At 38.9% G+C, this 19,963-nt stretch overlaps 1 protein-coding gene across 1 annotated transcript in view; it reads right to left on the bottom strand.

The window, feature by feature from the left end:
• The window catches only part of kcnj3a (potassium inwardly rectifying channel subfamily J member 3a), a 22,895-nt gene extending 4,024 nt beyond the window's left edge, over window positions 1-18,871 (bottom strand). Inside the window, exons 1-2 of the mRNA XM_020594644.1 lie at window positions 17,303-18,871; window positions 16,024-16,240 (exon numbers count right to left, since the gene is read on the bottom strand). Of these exons, the coding sequence (XP_020450300.1) occupies window positions 16,024-16,240; window positions 17,303-17,980 (895 nt within the window). The 5' untranslated portion in view covers window positions 17,981-18,871. The remainder of the gene's footprint in view (window positions 1-16,023; window positions 16,241-17,302) is intronic.
• Window positions 18,872-19,963: the final 1,092 nt, after the last annotated feature.

The following is a 19,963-nucleotide window of genomic DNA, read 5'->3' on the forward strand; positions in this document are numbered from 1 at the left end:
GTTTGAATGAAAGTTTCATTGTATTATTATCCGGCTGAACTGCCTACAGCTAAAACATTGTCACCATCTGATCAGTAACAGGTTTACATACACCGATTCTGAGAAATTTGTGGAGTGAAAAACTCTCTGTTCAGCTTTTAGCCACCACTGCTAGACATCAGCTACAGCTGCTTTATTGTCAGTGCCACAAACTGGACATCCAAACTGCATGTACAGGACTAAAACATAACTTTACTAGGGCATGATAAGAAAAACAGCTTGATCAAGTGAAGAGAAATTGTGCCAGCTAAATGTTGCTACAGTAATACACTAAACCCAGGTTCATGCTACATCTATGATAATGCTCTATTGTTCATGCAGGTGGTGTAGGAGTTACTGGAAGACCTCATGAACCCTGGAGGCCTGGGGCTGAATCCCTGTTCATCTTGTTCCCCCTCGTCTGGAGCCACTCAGCCCACCAATGAAACAAAGGAATCTCTTTGATGTGAATGGTCTGATCAATTCTTCAAAACCTAACAATGGCACTGACTTAATTGTGGTTATTAATATACATTTAATTTTCATGCATTATTAAAGGACTGCCTCAGCCATTGCATAATTATAAACAGTGTTCCATGATATACATACAACTGTGCTGATAAAGACCACCCAAACTGACACAACACAGTTCAATTTGTGTTAGAAATGGGCACATTGTGTTAAGGGATATGTTAGACCAAGACCTCAGGATCAAATCACAGAGAGAGGTTAAACAGCCAAACATAGGACCAATATAAAAAGGAATATTTTCTGTTTATTATTCCTAAAAATAGGAATCCAGTCATGAGAATACCTGTATCAGAGTGTATTTTGTATTACTGGTTAAAGCCTTATGTAACTCTAAAATACACTCCTGCCCGTGACTCAGTGTTTCCATGGATACAAAACTGCAGAAATGTGCGCGACAGCCATAACACTTTTCACTGCTGAGTCTGGGCAAAAGTAACAGTGACAACACAGCAAAAGTCTGTCTCTTACAGTACATAGGTCATAACGGTTTAGAAAAAAGTATCCAAACTGCCCAAAATGGCTTTTTCATTGGGCAAGGGCCAAGGTGAAATTATCCACGGGAGCCTGAGCAAAACGCCTTTACTCGCTGTGAAATGCAGCCTTTTACAACACAAAGCCTTCAGTGGAGTGGGTAAATCATAGCCTATTTTAGTGACTTCTCATCAGTGAATGTGGGCTCTCGGATTACAAACGACATCTTTCATAAAGCAATTTTCTTCCACTATCATCTGTCGAGACTGTCCTCTAGAAAACAAGTCAATATGTCAAGTCGTTACGACTAATAGTAATGTTATAGTTAGACGACCTCTAGCAATTGTAGTGATTATGACACAAGCTGACCTAGTATGCACAGTGCACACTGGGTGGAAACTGAGGTGGATGGATGGGTCAGAGAGGTGTTCAATGTGTGGATCAATGTTTTTTTTTTCATCATGACCATTTCACAACCTTAACTGCATCTGTTACTGTGACAACACGGGTTATTTTAACTGAAACTATGATCTTTTATAACCTAATCAAACAGTTTTTTTCATAGATTTTGCCAAATACTGTTTGTTTACCATGATGACAAAGGTAAACTTTAAGCATACTGATGGAACTGTCCTGTGGGTTGTATTCTAAGGTAGGAACAAATGACCTACTGTATATTGTCATTTAGCTCAGAGGAGCTGCTGCATCTGTCTTTCTTCTAGTCTCACAGTATTTTTTGTGCTTTATAGCTGTGTCATCTTCATGGTGCCCACATGCTGTATCATACACACACTGTGTCATGAACATACTGTACATACAGCAGAAAAGAAAAAACAATAATAACCCTGTCTCCTAATGCATTGTATCTTTTGCTGTTTGCTGCTGCAGAACATCACACCCGCAAAAGAGAAACACCTCCCCAAGTGTCGTCTGCAGTGGAGTCACAAGCAATTAGAGGTGTTTGTGACATCAGTTACCATATGTCAGAAAGTGATACCCAAACAAGCTCACACACAACTTCAGATTAATTTACACTATGTAGATTATATATTCAGAGAATACGTACACAGTTTTTATACTGCATATGCTTTCAAAAAGACTTTTAGAGAGTTTTTTTATGCCTTTGTTTGTTGAGAAGCACATGACAAAGGTTGTTGGTTTGAACTGTACCGGTAATGTCACGGTAATGTCATAAGCACTCAATCACAAGAATACTACAAACCTGACCATACAGCACCTAATACAATCCAGTATAACAGCTAGTACAGTTTATTTATTCTTTCATGTCTAAAATTATAAAACAACTACAATTCAAAAGGAATAGTACAAGAATGGCATGTACATATTTAAACATGACAATCTAGTGCTGTAACAATTGTCAATTAAACTATTAATCAGTTGAGAGAAAATCGACAAATCATTTTAAAACAAAAATTATATATCAAAAACAAAACAAGATTCAGTTGTAGTTTCTCTAATATCAAGATTTGCTTTATTTTTCTTATATAATAGAAAGGAAAACATTGTATTTTGAGGGTTTGGACTGTTAAAGAAAAAACTATTTCAATGCATCACTTGGGCTCTGAAATGTTGTCCTGGACATTTTAAACTGTCTCCTGACATTTTAAAGATCAAAGGCACTAATTGGTTTAAAGAGGAAAAAAGAATCCAATTAATTCATGATTAAAATGATGTGTTGTTGCTGTAAACTAAATCGACAAAATAAAAGCAAGTCAGTGCACGAGCAGAATCATTCTTTCTTTAACTCACAAACAAAGCGGTTAAACCACACTAGCTCAATAAAGAGGGGTGCAGAAGAAACCAGGAGAGAAAAACATCACTGGAATCAGTGAAGAGACAATTCCTCATTCAGACCATTAGAAGAGAAATTTGTAACCCTGTGGATCCATTACACTTCTAATTTCAGTGAATGGCTATCTGTTCTCTTTCAAACCCAGTACCAATACTTTTCAAATCCTCAGTGGAGCGACCGTTCTCAATAGAGTGCCATGCAATTACAGATTCAGTCCCTGTTACAGAATCCCTATCAGAAGAATCAATAGCGTTCTGGACATTTTACCAACATCACATATGTTTTGTGAACAAATAAATGAATTGTGTGGTTGCAGATTATTCACTGACTTTCATTATCCTGCATTTCTCAGCAATTGTATGAATAAAACATCTCTGTGTGGATAGTGAGACTACAAATTACAACATTAAACTACTACACTGTCTCTTATGCCAAGCAGTCTTATCAGTATGTGAGGGTAGTTGAAGGTTTAGATGAAATTATTATGTGCTATTAATCAATGTGACATTACAGTTACATTAAAGTCCTACATTCAAAAATGTAATTAAAGAGGAACTCATCAATTAAAGCTAATGAAATGACTATGTGTGATGTGAAAGGGGTCACTTGTTGTGACAGAGCCACAGAAACTTATTAGCTTGTTGTTTTGGTTGTACAGCAGCTTTACTGTTTTGGTTCGCTCTCACGTCTCTTGTCTGCAACAATTTCACATGTAGTTGGAGGCTGTTTTCAGCAAAAGAAGTGCAGATAAACCCAGTGTAAGCTATCTGCCCAGCGCTAAACACCAGAAAGGTATAGGTAACACTTAGCTGGGGAACAAAGTGGAGAATTTAGTTGCTAACAAGCCTTGACCTAAACAGTGCATGGAGAGAATTTCAATGAGTCTGGGTCACAGGAGGCTTCGACGGCATCTGTCCACATTAAGACAAGTTCTGGAGCAGATTTCTACAACAAAAATATTTGAAAAAAGTTATATAGTGTAGCTTTAAATATCAAACATATTCATTGATCTACTGGTCTAAAAAAGTTCCTTTTACAGTAAGTTGTCACTTTTGTCACTTTTCCATTTAACTGTTGAGAAGCTTCAAAGAAAATTATACAAAAGTTCCTGTAGATCAACAAACCACTTAAATGCATCTTACAGTATGAAAGTAAGGAACCAAATATGATTCTCCCCTTTGCTTGTTGCAGTTTGTAAGAGCTGTTCTGTGAAATCTCCATTCAGTTTGTTACAACTATGTCTACAGTACAGTATACAGGTTGTGGGACGTGTGATCTTTTCTGACTGGCCAACTTGTATCTATACACAGGTATATAATCCTGCACAAGTGTGAAATCCCTTCAGAAAACCCTCATTTCTGAAGTTCCCCAGCCACTTTATTGCTTTTATGTGCAATCATCCACAGCATGTGACAGCATTAGAATAATCCTCTGCTGAATCCACAAAGTCAAGACAGGTTTAAAAATGCATCTCATTAAGGGGGAAAAATCTGAGAAAAAAACCATTTCTGCATCGATATTTTCTTGCCATCTCAGCAACAACTATATTTTAAATGACACCTCCAGGGATAATTTAAGTGGAAAATAAATGTAACTTTAAAAACTGAAGGATACTTTGAAACTGACTGTAAATGCTCTAGATGCACTATACAGTACATGTTATAGTTCACAGGCGTCTAACTGGTTCCATTGTGAACTGAAAAAAGCAACAAGACAGGACATTGAGCTAAGAATAAACCTCGAGATGTAGATGGCCAAAAGCCATCTCAGCTTGAGACTCTAAATAAATGCACTTTTCCTTGATAACAGAGAGCTGGGTGCTTCTCTGATCTCATAGAGTGAAGCAGCCGCAGAGTCAGCAAAGTGACAGCCAAGATAATCTGGGTTCTTTGTTGGCTGGAATAGAAAAGCACTGTAAACTCTGAGGTAGGCTGCCAGTGTTTCTTGATAGGAGCTGGAAAAAAAAAACCTAAGTGGTATTTGCAGTCCCGACTGTCTAAAAGAAGCTTATCCAGGTTGTAGAAGCGGGGGGGATCATATCCGTTTGGTGCTCAGCTCGGTCAAATTCTCAGCTGCAGCTCAGCACTTGACATACTGAGGACAGAGTAAAGTGAAGGGGCAGACCTGAGAGCAGAGATCTATTTATTGCAGCCCAGTCAAATCATATAGGCAGAGTCTCAATCTTGATTTCTGAATCAAATAAATAAGAGTTATTATATGATTCAACAACCCTCAGGCAACAGGCAAATGACACTCAAATGAAGGTTTATTCAAATGACTTCTTTGGATGAACTCACAATGCAAGTCACTGAAAACAGAAAGTGGGTGTCAAAGAGCTCTTCGCAACCTTCTCTTTAGTGACAAAAGCACAGATAACCTGCCTGTCACCCCCCCCCCTCTGTCTGGCTCTCCCTTATACTCACTCACTCACTCAGATGGTCAAGCACACTCACATACACAAACTCACTCACCACTGCAGTGCTGTCAGCAAAGTCCCCTGACAGTCTATCACGGCTGTGGAAACAGCTCGACTGCTATGTATGTGAAAAATGCTAGCAAAAACAAGCAGGAGAATCTGGACTTTGCACACGCAGAGCACCATTACACAACACCGTCCGAGATTCATCTGTTTGTCAAGGCACCGCTCCCATTGTCAGACACGCAGTGGCAAGACAACCCATGAAATGTCTTTGCTGCATCACTGAATTGTGAGGAACAACTGCAAATTCAAGACACTGAAGACACTGATCCTGTTTTTCATTTTGGAAAACATGGGGCAGAATTCCTCACTGCTGTGCTGAATAAGATAAAAAAAAGCTACTGTAAGAGAAGAATATGAGGATGCTGGGCTCCGTGTCTGTGACTGAAGAGAAGAAAGCTGAATTCACAGGTTTGGATAATATACTGTTGTTCTGAGTTGTTTGGTTTTCCCTAGCTGACTTCTTTTCAGTGAAACATAACAAAAGATAGATCAAATTGTACCTAAAAAAATTGTTTTGACACAGATACCGCTATTGTGGCCACAACTCCTGTCTGATTATCAGTTTCTATGGTGACCATCAAGTGGTAACGTGTAGAAAAAAATCCAGAAGCATTCAGTGGCCTGTTTTTCATAATCTGACTTTTCAAAATGGAAATAAGTCCCCTCCTTTGGTTAAATTTTGCTTGGTGCATGATCCATTAATGAAGGTGTCTTCCAGTTGTTTGCACAGTTCGGTGGTTTTATTTCACCCATACAGCACCAGCTGATCAATGAAAACAAGGAGGAAGCTGATGGAGGCAAAGGCAGGGGAAGTGCACTGCTGTGGGGGAGGGGTGAGCTTGGATACTAAGGCAATTGCTTGACTGTGGAGGCTGCTGGAAAGGAAGGGAATAAGAGCAGGGGCTGCCAACTATCTCCACACAAGGTGGGGTGTCAGGCAGGCTAGAGAAACATATGGCTGTAAGCCATTAACACAGCCAGGAGCGCACACATTAGCAAGTGAAAGCAATGCTGAATTTTGCTGCAGAGGGAACCAGTTGAGCAAAACGGCAATTGATGGATTTCCTTAAAGCCATTATTGGTCATGTAGGAAAAATTACACTCGGGGTATGCTCTCACCAGTTGGGCTATGAATGCTTTTCTCTTCATTATGTATTGAATGCACAAGTGATCTGAAAAGCATTTCTTTCTTTAAAACAGATTGAATAAGTGAAAGCTGTAATCTCGTATCAATCTGGACTATTAAACCTACTTAAGCATGAAGAGGAGTAACAACTGAGACGAGAGAGACAAAAGAGGGATTTTTAAGCCTTTACAGGTCTCAAACTTGGAAGGTACATAAGAGGACTAACACACTGTTAAAACAGGGTCCCTGTTTTTTTTTTTTTGGTTCAAGTTTGTCACAAGAGAGCAGATTATTCCAGTAAATCCAACCCTGTCTGAGTGACAAAAATAGAAAGAGCCATCTCAGAGGAAGGGTTTGTTAAAAGACAAGCCTTAAGAACAGCATGTTCACATGGGTTGGTGCTTAGACTGTAGGATTGATTTACCTGCACTTAAGGGACAGTCACAGCTCCAATCAATGCTGCCAGTGACCAACACTGCAAACGTATCACAGCAATAACCTCTTGCAAAAGAAGCCTCACAATATTACAGTATCATCTTAGTTATGGCCATGTGACATTTTGCCCTGAGTGTTTGTGTTGTTAATCAACGAAAACATATCCTCCTCACAACAACACAGCTTTCACAAAATCAACTGAGACCGAGTCAATTATTTCTAACTCTCTGTAGCGTGACAACGACACTGAGGCATTGTTGCTGAATGCAATTGTTCTAGCTTTCGTCATAGAGCAAGTTCATCCCAGGTCTGCCATCGCACCTCCTCTGCCAGTGATTTATTGCCATCCAACAGGGACTTGACAAATCCCTAAAGACACAATTAACGTGCTTCCCCCATGGGAAGCCAACATAGTTCATCTAAAAGGGATAATGAATCCAGGATGTCATAGCTGGTTCACGGCAATGCCCATTATGTAGAGTTCATTCCTGATGAATCTACAGTAGACATAGGTACTGTAAATCTCAGAACACTCTTCTTTGTTTATCTAAAATTAGCCGTGTTAATTTCAGTGTCATTCCATACAACACACAAGCTAAACCAGGCTGTCTTTGTGCAGAGCATAATGAGTCATTGTACAGTGGTTGCCATTATAAAGGGAGTGGAAAGAAATATTAAAAGCATTTTATACAATGTAATCTTCTAAGTTCTTTAATTAATTAACAATTAATTTCTAAACTGTGTGAGGTGTTGGTTTGTCTCTGGTGATTTTGAGACTAACATTTGTTATTGTTGTAATTAAATTATATATAGTAAGTATAACCCCTATGTACAATATAAGCAGTAGAACATTTGTTGAAACACAGTACACCATAATGTATACTCAAAGGTTAGCTGAACCAATACTCTGATAGCTTGTCTCAAAATAGAACATTATGGGTTTTATTTTACCAAAACAGGGCACAAATTCCCATATGGCGTGTCCAGCAAAATTATGCACTTTCAGCTACCACTGATATTGGCACTACTGTATTGGGTGAGGCCGGGCACAATGTGAAAGAAAGGCTGAATGCATTATTAGTGAGAGGAATGCATTATGAGCAGTTGGAGTCCAGGCAGGATTTAGTAATCAATCAAATTATCAAACCAGACCATGCCAATCAAACCAGCTCCCCTCATCCCCATGAGAAACCTGACTTTGATTGATGTGACTCGTGTCGTGGCGGCTGATGTGGAGAGTTTCCACATGAGGAAACTTTGCTTATCCATGAGGTGCAGAGTTGTTATGAGGGCATCTATCCTTTTCTCCTACTGTACCAGTTACTGTATGTACTCCATTCCTAAATTTCTTTGAGAAAAATATTTATTGTAGAAGTATTGCACATAAATATTCATTAGTAGTCTGCTAATATGACTTGCTGTGCCAGCTTTTGTGCATTCAGATAATTTCACAATTAATTATTTGCAGTAAATTCTGACACATCTGCTGCTGATTTAATGATTTAATGTGACCATTAAAATAGATTTGGGCATGTGATTGCTCATCGCTTAGACTGTTGTTTAAATTGCACCTGCATTTACCATAAAATGTGGGCTGAGTAGGTTTTAACGTAAACACAATTTCGGGTCAAAGGGGGCACCAAAATTCACTGTGCTGCATAAGCAGCATAAACACAGCCTCAGCTGTACCTCTCCTCCCACTTCAGTGCAAACACATACATTTACGACAGGAAAACAGCAAACACCCCACTGCACAATATGCAAAAAACTGCATAAAGATTATGATTGAAGCTACTGTACTGTATGTCAAACTTGTGCTGGCAGGAAAACAGAGCCCTAGAGTCACAAGCAGTTACTGCAGGACAGTTGCACCAGGTGGGATTAAACAAATATTAGTGTTTTTCATCAAGCCGATGAAAGATTTCAAATCCAGTCCATGCTGTTTTTACATTTATTAAATTCTTTTGAATGATTTAGAATTTGATATATTATTCAATTAACAGCAGCAATAACACAATATAAACATTCTCGATTACAAGTAAAGATCTTGCGTTCCAATTCTGAGAAAAATACTTCAAGCAAAATGTACTTAGAGTTTTTAAAGTTTGAAAAGGTAAAATAAAGCTGAAACTGAGTGTAATTTACAGTAACTAGTTTATTTAATATGGGTTAATTCCTTCAGTGTTTTATGAAATGATCATATAAAATCTTAATCCGTAAACGGTCAAACAAATTAAGTAAAACATTGACCTCTGAAGTTCTCTGCATTGGTGTTGAAGTAAAAAGTACAAGCAGCACAATCTCACATGACATGTAAATGTACTAGTTTACATGTAATTTTGATAAGCATAATGAACAATAACAACACACTGCCTAGGCTGTTAAAATAAAGATGACCATGAAACTATTATGTATCTCTACACTTCTTAGTGACACTGCAAATATTACTCATGCTTGTCATACTGAAATATTCAAGGCATATAGCTGGGAAAATGTAGTGTTAATAATAAAGTCCAATTAGCCTCTGCTATACAGGCGGCGCTCAGCGGGGACAGGCAACTCTCCTGAGTTCTCACCCTGAGCACATTAGGTTTAATTGAAAACTCCTGCTCTCACCTGATCTGAAGCGTTAACTTTCCCACTGAACCCACTTTAACCCTTTGACCCATATGGCTATCGCGTGGAGCGCGACACAACGGAGGACATGCACTCAGTGTAATGACTTTGAATGAATTTCTCAAGAGTACAGCACAGTCTGTCACAGATGGTCTGTATCAGGGGTTGGCTGGCACTGGTGTTTACCTAAACTCTGAAGCTCCTGACATTAGGCAACGCCAGATCTCCAGGGCTACAGCCTCTTACTCATATACAATAGAAACTATTAGGACTGTGCATAGCAGAAACCTCTCTGTTTTCATTTCAATTACTGCTGCTAATCATTAAACACAGATTGGACCATGACACTGGCTGCCCTGCAAATCAAAGGCAATAGATGTTTCTGATTGATTATACTGACTGACGTTACTACTAAGCAAAATAAAAAACCTAGGAATATCTAGATAGATAGATACTAATACAAGGCCTTCCTTGTATTAGTATGAAAAAGAGAATAAGAAGCATCTGCTGTTCTTTTTGCTATAAACTGTGTCATAATGTTACACAGTGTTTTAACATAAAGATTATTAGTTAGTTCAATAAGCAGTGTGTTTTCCTGCAGTACAAATGTGCTGTGTCACCAGAAGAGTCTAACTTAAATTCACAGAACAAACAAATATAAGCATCTAAATGAATACTAAGACGACCGAATAAATCATGGAGCCAACATTCTGTCTATAATTCCCAAAAACATTGGCAAAACTTTTGCTAAATATGACTGATTTGCACACATTTGCATGAAAGTCGCATCAGTCTGAAAAGAAAAAAATGGTTTATGCTGATGATAGAGTTTAGGCTCATGAATCACCACTTTTCATGGCTGATGAATGAATTTAAAAACACTTTGCAAAACTTGTGGAGATCTTAACACCGTGTCTTGTCGCCACGTTGCAAAACATTATAGAAAATTTGAGGATTTATCTAAATGTGTTGACAGAATTCTTTCTGTTCTGCAATAAAAACAAGTAGCTTGTGAAATAGATCATCAATTTGTTTATCTTAGTTATTATTTCTCTAATCTGAAAATTTAAATGATGTAAATGTATGTCTTCACCACACAGGAGCTGCAGCATTCACACAGGAGTGTTGTGGTGTGACTGCGTCCTCTGAAACCCAACACTGAAACTCATGAAATGAATCTAGTTGCAATATGCTGATTAGTTTCATGGTTGGGGGACCTAAATGTCTGTTACTGGCAGCTACAGTTTATTTTGGGTTCTCAAGATTCAGCTCCACTCATGAACAGATTGCCTCTGGCTTGGTATTTAAGCCTTGTGCTGAACAGCATTACTGGTGTTAATGGGACACTTAGTGAAGCTTCTGCATTTTAAGGCTGCATGCAGCAGCTCTGAATCAGCTGATGAGTCAAAGTCAGGTCAGAGTTAGCTCTGTAGTGGAACAGTGAGAATGACCCTGCGATGCTATTAATAAGTCATTTATCACAATTTGTTTGCCTATTATTTTTCACTTCCTATTATTTTTCACACGTACATGATAAACACTGTGTTCTTACATGTTTAGACTGATCACTGGCTGTTAGCAGAGCTGCACAAGAAATGAAAGGCCTTGCACACATCTTGAACTGTAGCTGTTTTCAGTTGCTCTGGCTGATTTGACCCCTAGTCAGGTGGAAGGCGGGTGGAGCTACAATGGAAATCAAATGACGTCACATAAGCGTGTGGACCAGAGCGACTGATAACAGGATAAAATGCCCCACTCGAACAGGTGCAACAAAAATAACAGCCCTGACAAAAGATCTAATCAAGCAACACACTGAACAGCCCAGTCTCACAGCAAAATGTAAATAGCTATGTTGGTCCATAAAACAAAACATACTATTCTCACAATGCCGTCTCAAAAATTGTGGCATTTTTCTCAATCAAAAATTGAAACCGAAACTATACTGAGACTGAAAATATGGTTAGGCTTAGGCACACAGACTAGATGGTTAGGGTGAGGAAAAGGCCCTGGAGTCAGTTAAAACACATTATACCACTAAAAACACTTAAAACACAACTTCAAACATGATCTCTGCTTCTCTGCCTGCAAGTCAGATGTTTGTTTGACCTATCCACCCACCCCAGCCTCCATCTTCTAGTGTTTTATGAAGTTCTAAACCTTTCACCTTGAACAGACACTAAATGTTGGCTTCTGTCTCCACAGTTGGTGGAAGTAATGCATCATTTCCACTAATAAGGACACGGGCCTGCGATACAACAAACTGTGTCATGTCACAGTTTTACAGCCTTTATTGTGATGCAACTATGTTTACGCTGTGGACCAGTCTAGCTATTATACTCTCACCAGCCACTTTATTAGGTACACCTGTATGCAATTTAATGCAACACTTCTGCCTTAACATCTGTGTTTATGAGGCTCAAAGTGTTTCATAAATGGATAATTCAATTATATGTTTATTATAAAGGTGGTGTTGTAGTGGACTAGTCAGAGGTGTTCCCAATATTCTGACCCTCCCATGTATATAGCTGGGGAGTAACAAAATGAGAAGGTACTATTAACTTAATGTTAATGAATCTTGTGATATAGTATTTGCTTGTCTGCATCATTCTATGGTTATGTTTAGGCACAGGCAGCACAAAAGATCACGGTTTCATTTAATATAGAAAAGATCTGCATTGACTTCAGACACATTTTAATTAGGATTACACTAAAAACCATAATCTATTCATAACATTAACTAATGTGCAAGAAAGAAGATTTAGGTTTGCAGTTATGTGTTAATTAAATAAAAATCATGTCTTATACTTCAAACCTCTTTTGACTTTTTCTGTTTTAAATCAAAACCACAGTCTTTCCCAACCTTAAAGGGCCTTTCAGTGAGTTACTGTCAGTCTTTGAAGGCTACGGAGTAAATAGTGTGAAAATAGTTGATCAGTTTCATTATTTTGGTAGAATAAACTCTTTTAATGAATAATTTACTCGTTTATATTCATTATAACTCATATGTATGTAATGCCACCATCATCTGCTTTGAAAAAGAAGTGGGTCAGATGTGTATGTCACTCTTATTATTCAATATCTAAGACTACACGCCTTAATCAAGTATTATAAGTGCCTAAGCATAAACATGTTTTAGCTGCTACAACCACATGCTGTCTACTGTAGCAAGAGCAGAATAATCAAATGAGATACAAAATGTCACCAGAACCATTGTACTCACTACAACCATTTTGCAACTTGGCAGTTATAGTGATAAATGTTTCCACATCACAATGATGGAAAATGTACAAATGTTGCCTACAAAGTGTATTTACTGAAGCAATTAGTCAATTCATTCATTAGTCAGTTAACAAAAACATTCATCTGCGTGTACTTTGATAGAACACGCACTAGTTTGTCCTGATGTTTCCCTACTTTTCTCTGTTTTACATCATTATACACTAAAGATTTCTGTGTTTTGACCTGCTGCTCAGACAAAACAAGTGATTTGGAGATGAGATCTTTGGCCCTGAGACACTGTGATGGCCATTTTTTCACTGTTTTGTATAATTTTGCATATTAAATGAATAAGAATATAATTGCACATTAATCAATAATTCAAATAAGTGCTAGCTGCATCCCTGCTGTATAAACAGATTATAGTTCAGCTGACTCCAGTATATCACAGCTGAGCTGCACTCTGCACTGCAGAGAATGTGAGTTATAGTAACCATAAAGAAATACTACAGTGGATAAATATTGACACAGTTCTATAATAAAAACACTTGATGGCCTGTATTTATTATTTATTGGAAATAACACAATACACAATCCATATCAGTTGGGGTGCAGTCATAACTTATTAGTCATTATTAAACTCTTCTTATGTTATCCACACACCTGTCATGCCTCCAGTGCACAAATCACTAACTCAGCTTGGTGATTCACATCAACATGGGGATGAAGCGCCAACACACACATACACATTTGACTTGTAGCCAGTGACACTGTAGTTAACTGTAAAGCTACTTGTTGGGGAATGATTGTGTTGTGTGTATCGATGGGTACTGTGTCAAACATTATCCCAGTCAGTGCTGTTAACTCTCCAAAACTTGTTACTACACACTACTTGTTCCTGCTCTTTTATCCTTACAGCTAGCTGCTTCTTTTGCTTCAGACAAAGCAGTCAGCATGTACAGTACATTAATTGATGCAAAGCCTATTTTTCCTCAGCAGCATGTTGTTCTGCAGCTGTGTTAGAAAACCAGCTCGACATTACAAAGCCACAACTGGCATTACTCCGGACGAAAACATGCTGCTACTGTACCAGACACCCTACATGTCTCATTTGGAGGGAGCATCATAATGAGGTGGTGATCAAAAACACATCGGGCCCCTATTCAGAAGGAATAAGGAAAGGCTCATGTGTTTTTATCCAGTGTAGAGGTTGTCAGAGGTTACAGCAAAATGGAACAATTCTGGGCTCCGACATGCTCTGATTTTCTCTTGTGTGCAAAGAGAACTTGTGCACAACATTTCTGTGTGATCTAGGGGAACAAAAGTTTATTGTGTCAAAAAAAGGGGTACACAGTTGTGTCTGTTATTATGTAGTAGGAAGACCAAAAGGCCAGAGACTGTGGAGATTTAGTCTGCAGTAAAGTATTTTAATATGTGTTCCCGACAGTGGTTTCTCCACTCGTTACAAAAAAGAAATACATGGATCTGGGTAGTAGGGCAGTTTCTTCACTAATAAACACCAAGTCTTATCAATTTTTCATCTCTGTATTTCTCCACTGTATCACCTGTTCAGACAAAGCACTTTACAGCACACTAACGCCTCCATGTATTTTTCATATTTCAGAGGAGATCCTCTTCGGTACCATGTGATGTTGTCAACAAAGCAATTTCATCTCATGTTCGGCATTGCGTATTTGTCTGGTTTAGTACTGAAATTGTCTTATGATTCCTATACCATAGGAATTTGAAGAAGAAAAAAAAAACTAAGTTTAGGTGCAGTGCTGCAATCCTGAATACTCAGGGAGAGGTTGCCATGGAAACAGAGTTACATTGGCCAGAAATGAAAGCATCTGAGGATTTAGACTTTCACTGTAGATCAATTTTTAACCATAGATTGTTTCTACATCAGCGTTTCCACCAACTTCACAAAAGCACAGCTACTCCTCGATGCAAATATTTCTGTGATGCGACCATAACAATCTTCACAGAGTGGCCAGGACAGATTAATTCAAAGTGATATGGTGACTATTATAAATGGCCACAACATGATGACACATCCTTCTGTGACAGTCATGGTAATACTATAAATATCCGCCAATATATCAGTGATAATTAAATCCCATCACTACACTGAATATATTCATTCTTTAAAAAACATAGTAACCAGTACACCGCAGCTGGCAGGTTAGCTGTACACTACAAATACTCTCATTAAAAAAAAAAAAAATGTTTATATACTGTGTGTTTGGTGGGTATTAACCTAATAAATAACCAACTGAAAGAACAAAGAAACAAAGAAAGAAATCAGGTGTCCAGACTCTCAGGGCTATGACTAACACTCCCTGTACAAATACTAGACAGTTTGATACATTAACATTTTTAAATATCTCTGCCAATTTCATAAACGTCTCACCAATATGACATGACTTACAGTAAATGCTGTATGTCCTGAACTGAAGAATCATCAGTCAAATTCATCTCAGCTGCAAAAAGACTTTAATCATATTTCAAAAATAACTACCCAAATTATGTGCTAGGAACGGAACATCTTTGCTAATTGCAGTCTGTGTGTCAGCATGTAGGCTACCCTGTCACTTCTCCCATATGCTGTTTTCTCTGAACCAACCTATTGCAACTGCTCCTCTGTTCACCCAGTAACACTGAAGGAGCTCTCCTCACTCTGCTCCATCAGCTGTGTAAAATAAACGGCTGAATTTAAAATGACTATAGCGGAGAGAGTTTTACTGAGGGCATTACTCATCTTGTGGAAATGGAATTCCCTAATTCCAAAGGGACCTTAGAAAGCAAATTATTATCCCCTCTGAGAATAGCAGCCTTGAGGTAAACGCTGCTTGGGTACAAAGACAAAAGAATGCAATTTGTTTCAGATGAGAAATAGAAGATGTATATAACCTAACACTGACCTGCTGGAGTTGGGAAGTGTTCAGTGCTCATAGGTAGTTTGAAACTTGGCTCTACTCCCCAAACTCTGGAAGTGTTTCAATACATAAAGTAACAATTATTGATACCCACAACACTAAATCAATCATCCATCAAGGATGAATGCTAACACTGCTATTATTAGCTACTCTTCATGTTTGCCACAAAAATAAATAAAGAAAATGGCAATCAAGAGTGAGGCCATTTGGATGTGAGCTATTAACACCTAACACTAATATTATTCATAAGATTGGTTGCAGAAATAGATAATACAACACCTCAAAGACAACATTGTCAGCTACCGTACATGTAGCCAGCAGCTACAACATACAGTAAAGGTCAGGCCAATAAAAACACACAGTTGTAATTACTCACCTGTAGTCTCTACTATTCCTTCTAGTATCACCACAATTTCAAACTGCTCTGTTTGCATGGACCTCTGCGAGAGGTCATAGAAGGGGCTTTTGGTGTCGATCACATGGCAGATCGTGAGGGGTGAGACGAGAAAAAGCTGATCTGCCCCGGTACTGAAACCCACGTCCAACTCCAACTGATCCAAAGGAAGAAACTCGCCTTCGGGCGTCTGGCGAGACTGAGGAAGCATACAGAAAGAGACAGAGAAAGAGCTGTTTAGTGGGGGGCAGAAAGGGGTAAAGACAAACTTATGTACAGCTTATCAAGGGCCTTTGTGTAATCTTTTTACATGCAATGTTATATGCAATCAGAGGAACCCATCATCTGTCTACTAGAAAAATGACTGTAATTGTCTTAAACCACATCAAGCGGAAGAATATTCCTGTCATCATGTGATTTGGTGTGCCAGTGGGTCACACAATGAAACAACTGAGTCAAATCAACTGGTTTTACATTTCTTTACATCACTGATACTATTGGATTCATTACCTTTATACTCAACTGCTATATCAGGACACTTATTTGTCTTTAGAAAAAAAAAAACTTTAAAATTTTGCTAAGATGGATTTGGTTGCAGTGCATCTTTGGTAAAACATAATGAGCTTAACTTAAACTTTATGAGAGCCTACTTTTAATCTCCTAAACTTTAAGTGTATTCCTAATTATTGTGGTAAAGTCTGGTGTACACGATGTACATTTGCATTGTAGAGTACTGCTAAAAAGTTTATATTAGCTTTCTACAGACTTTTGTGAAGCTGGGAAATCCGTAGAAGACTTTCTCCTAGGGACAACAGCACATGTACACCAAGTTGTCATACACTGCCACTTTGTCACTGAACACTTAAAAACAGTTTCAGAAATAAGAATATAAACCAGGTCTGAACAAATACATTTTGAAGTGGCTTCGCACCAGATTTAGTGGAATATTTTATCCTTTACAATTTAGGCAAAATGTGTTTTTGTATATGATAAGTGATACAACAGATCTGGTCTTGTGGTCTCTTATGAGATTATCTGCATCTATATACTGTATATATGATGTAATCCGTGGATGACTATATCAAATAAGGTTGCTTTGTCCTCTTCATACTTCTGTGCACTGTTAGAAGTAGGTTTCAGTGGCAGTGTATAGGCCTTTCTGTAGCAGTTTCCTAAATAAATCATGAAGTAGACGGATGATAAATCACAGGGACAGAACAAAAACATAGGCTGCATCCCGAGTAAAAGTACCATCACTTACTTTTAGCAGTTTGCAGCGGATTTGTGCAGAGACCATATGGCTGTTACGCAGGTTGCCCACCCTGAACATGAGAGTTAGTTTCCCATCTCGCATAGAAATTGCCGCATATTCACTGAACATCAACGTCTCAGCCCTTTTCTTGGGCTGAGACATCTTGATAAACATGCACCCAATCAAAAAGGCATCGACGATTGATCCGAGGATCGACTGAAAAAGAAAGAGAATGATACCCTCTGGGCATTTGTCTGTGATGTATCTGTAACCATATCCTATAGTGGCCTCGGTCTCTATGAAGAAGAGAAAGGCTGAGGGAAAGTTGTAGACATTGGCCACACACGGAGTGTACTTGTCATTGTGGGCTCTGTTGAGGTCTCCTCTGATGTACGCGATGAACCACCACATAGAAGCCATGAAGAGCCAAGCGACTGTGTAAGTGAGGATGAAAATAAATAGATTCCAACGCCATTTCAAGTCTACTAGTGTCGTGAATAAGTCTGAGAGGTATCTGCTGGTTTCACCACCCAGGTTCCCATGCTGGACGTTACATCGCCCGTTCTTGTCCACGAACCGCTGTCTCTTCCTCTTTTTCTCTGGGGGAGGTTGATTGAATCCAGACCCGCTAGATGAGGTGGTCACTACCTGATAATCGTCCCCAAATTTCTTTCGAAGTGCAGACATACTACAATGGCAGCAGCGAAAGAAATAACAAAGGATTCGATGAAATAAAAAAAAGTCTGGGTTGTAGTTGCTGCAGTCGTTAATGCCCGTGCGCAATGTCTCCTGTTTAGTAATAAGGCAATAAAAGTGCGCTGTGTTCGCCCCAGTTAGTCGTGCACTGTCCTCTTTCTCCACACACTACTATTGCTACACTCTACAGCCATGAAATATCAATAATGTTCGAGTAGTTTACAAAACTCGAAGCTAGAAGCCATATGAAAAAAAATAAATAAAACGAGGCACAGGATAAGGTATCCAAACGCGCCAGTCGCAGGTTTTACAGGTTTATCATTTGCTGCGTCGTGGATTACTCATCGCCCGTGAAGGTTGGGGCTATATCAACCGGTTCAAAACTGTACTCACAGAGTAAGTTTTCATGCGAAAGTTCAAAATCCCTCAGTGCTGCATTAAACACCAGTATCTCTGCGTAAAAATTCACTGGAAAAGGGTTCCAGGATGAAACGTCTTTGTGCGCTCTTGCGGTACTGTTGGAGATGATTCGGTTTCCAGTCCTTCCTTTGTGATCTGTATACATAGGAGATGAATTGCATCCGAGCATATGACTGTAAAAAATGACGAGCTGGAGGAAGCAAATGACTGTCCCACTGTCGTTATTTTTGGCTGCGCGCATCGACGCTGATTGCCAGGCTGTTTTCGGGCACCTTTCCCCGTCTCTTTTAGAAAAATGTCGACTGGATTGTCATGGTTCGGCGGTTTAGATCCACCAGATGCTCTGTTGGCTGCTTAGATCCTTCTTTCCATGTCCCTGCGCGGCTCCTCCGCACTTCCACATTTCCAGTGATGCACTCACTGTTGCCTAGTGGTACTACAAAGACATCATTTGGAGGAGGAGAGAAGAGGGTTTGCCTGATTTGACAGTTTTCTTTCAAGTGGTCAGACGTACAGTATAAAACTGCTGCCAACACGGCATGATGACTTTCACATAATCATACTGAATGCCATTTTGCCTCTCATAATAAAAGACTGGACCTGTGGCTGTGACCATAACCTCTAGAGTCCTGAGCTTTGCAGACCTGTGGCTGTGACCATAATGGTTAATATGATCAATTCTATCTATGACTAAAAAATAAAATGAAAAAAGTAACACAAAACAAAACAGTATTTTACACCTTTGTTTCCGTGTTGCACTCACACTGCTGTGAAGCTTAGTTTCATGAGACTGCGCAAATATATTTTTATTGTTCACCTAATTTTCTCTACAATACACAGTATCTGTAGCTCAAGGGAAAGTCTTTCCATCTGTAGTAGACTTTTATAAATGTGTTAACAGCCACTAATGACACCCCCTTCAATGACTGCATCTACTTTCTGCAAAAGCTCTACACAGGAGATCTTAATGGAGAAACAACTTCTGCAGAAAAGCTGCTGACATTCACAGCAATTGTGTTAGATCTCAGAGGACACAGAGCTGTAACCAGGATGCACTACTCCAAATTCACTTATCCTATTTACCAAGATCATGGCTATGGAGGAATACACCCACACCACAGCTGCCCAGGCTGGTGTCTCTCAAACACAGGAGACAGTATGAACATCATGCCACCATGTCTTTTGTGCATGGTTTATCTCTCTCTCTCTCTCCTCATCCTTCTTGCCCTCTTTCTCCTTCAAGACTCAGCATTGTGATGCTGTTAGTTATACTAAATCAATGTGTTCTGGCACTAATGGCACATTTATACCTTAATCAAGAAGTCACGTCGACTGCAGCTTTGTAATTTATACAACATAAAAGGCAGTTTTAGCTGCAGTCATGGTGCATCAGCTATGAAGCAGTTTGGGGATTAATTAAATTTGAATCATTTTCACCTTAGAAAGTGAAAATGTCAGTAGTTAAAGAACTGAACCTTCCATAGGGTTATGGGCATTCTGTTTGGTATCACACACAATCCCATGTGTGCATTTCATCTTAAATCCATAAATCCC

This window comes from Monopterus albus, unplaced genomic scaffold (genome assembly GCF_001952655.1).
Source record: "Monopterus albus unplaced genomic scaffold, M_albus_1.0 scaffold24.1, whole genome shotgun sequence".
Lineage (NCBI taxonomy): Eukaryota > Metazoa > Chordata > Actinopteri > Synbranchiformes > Synbranchidae > Monopterus > Monopterus albus.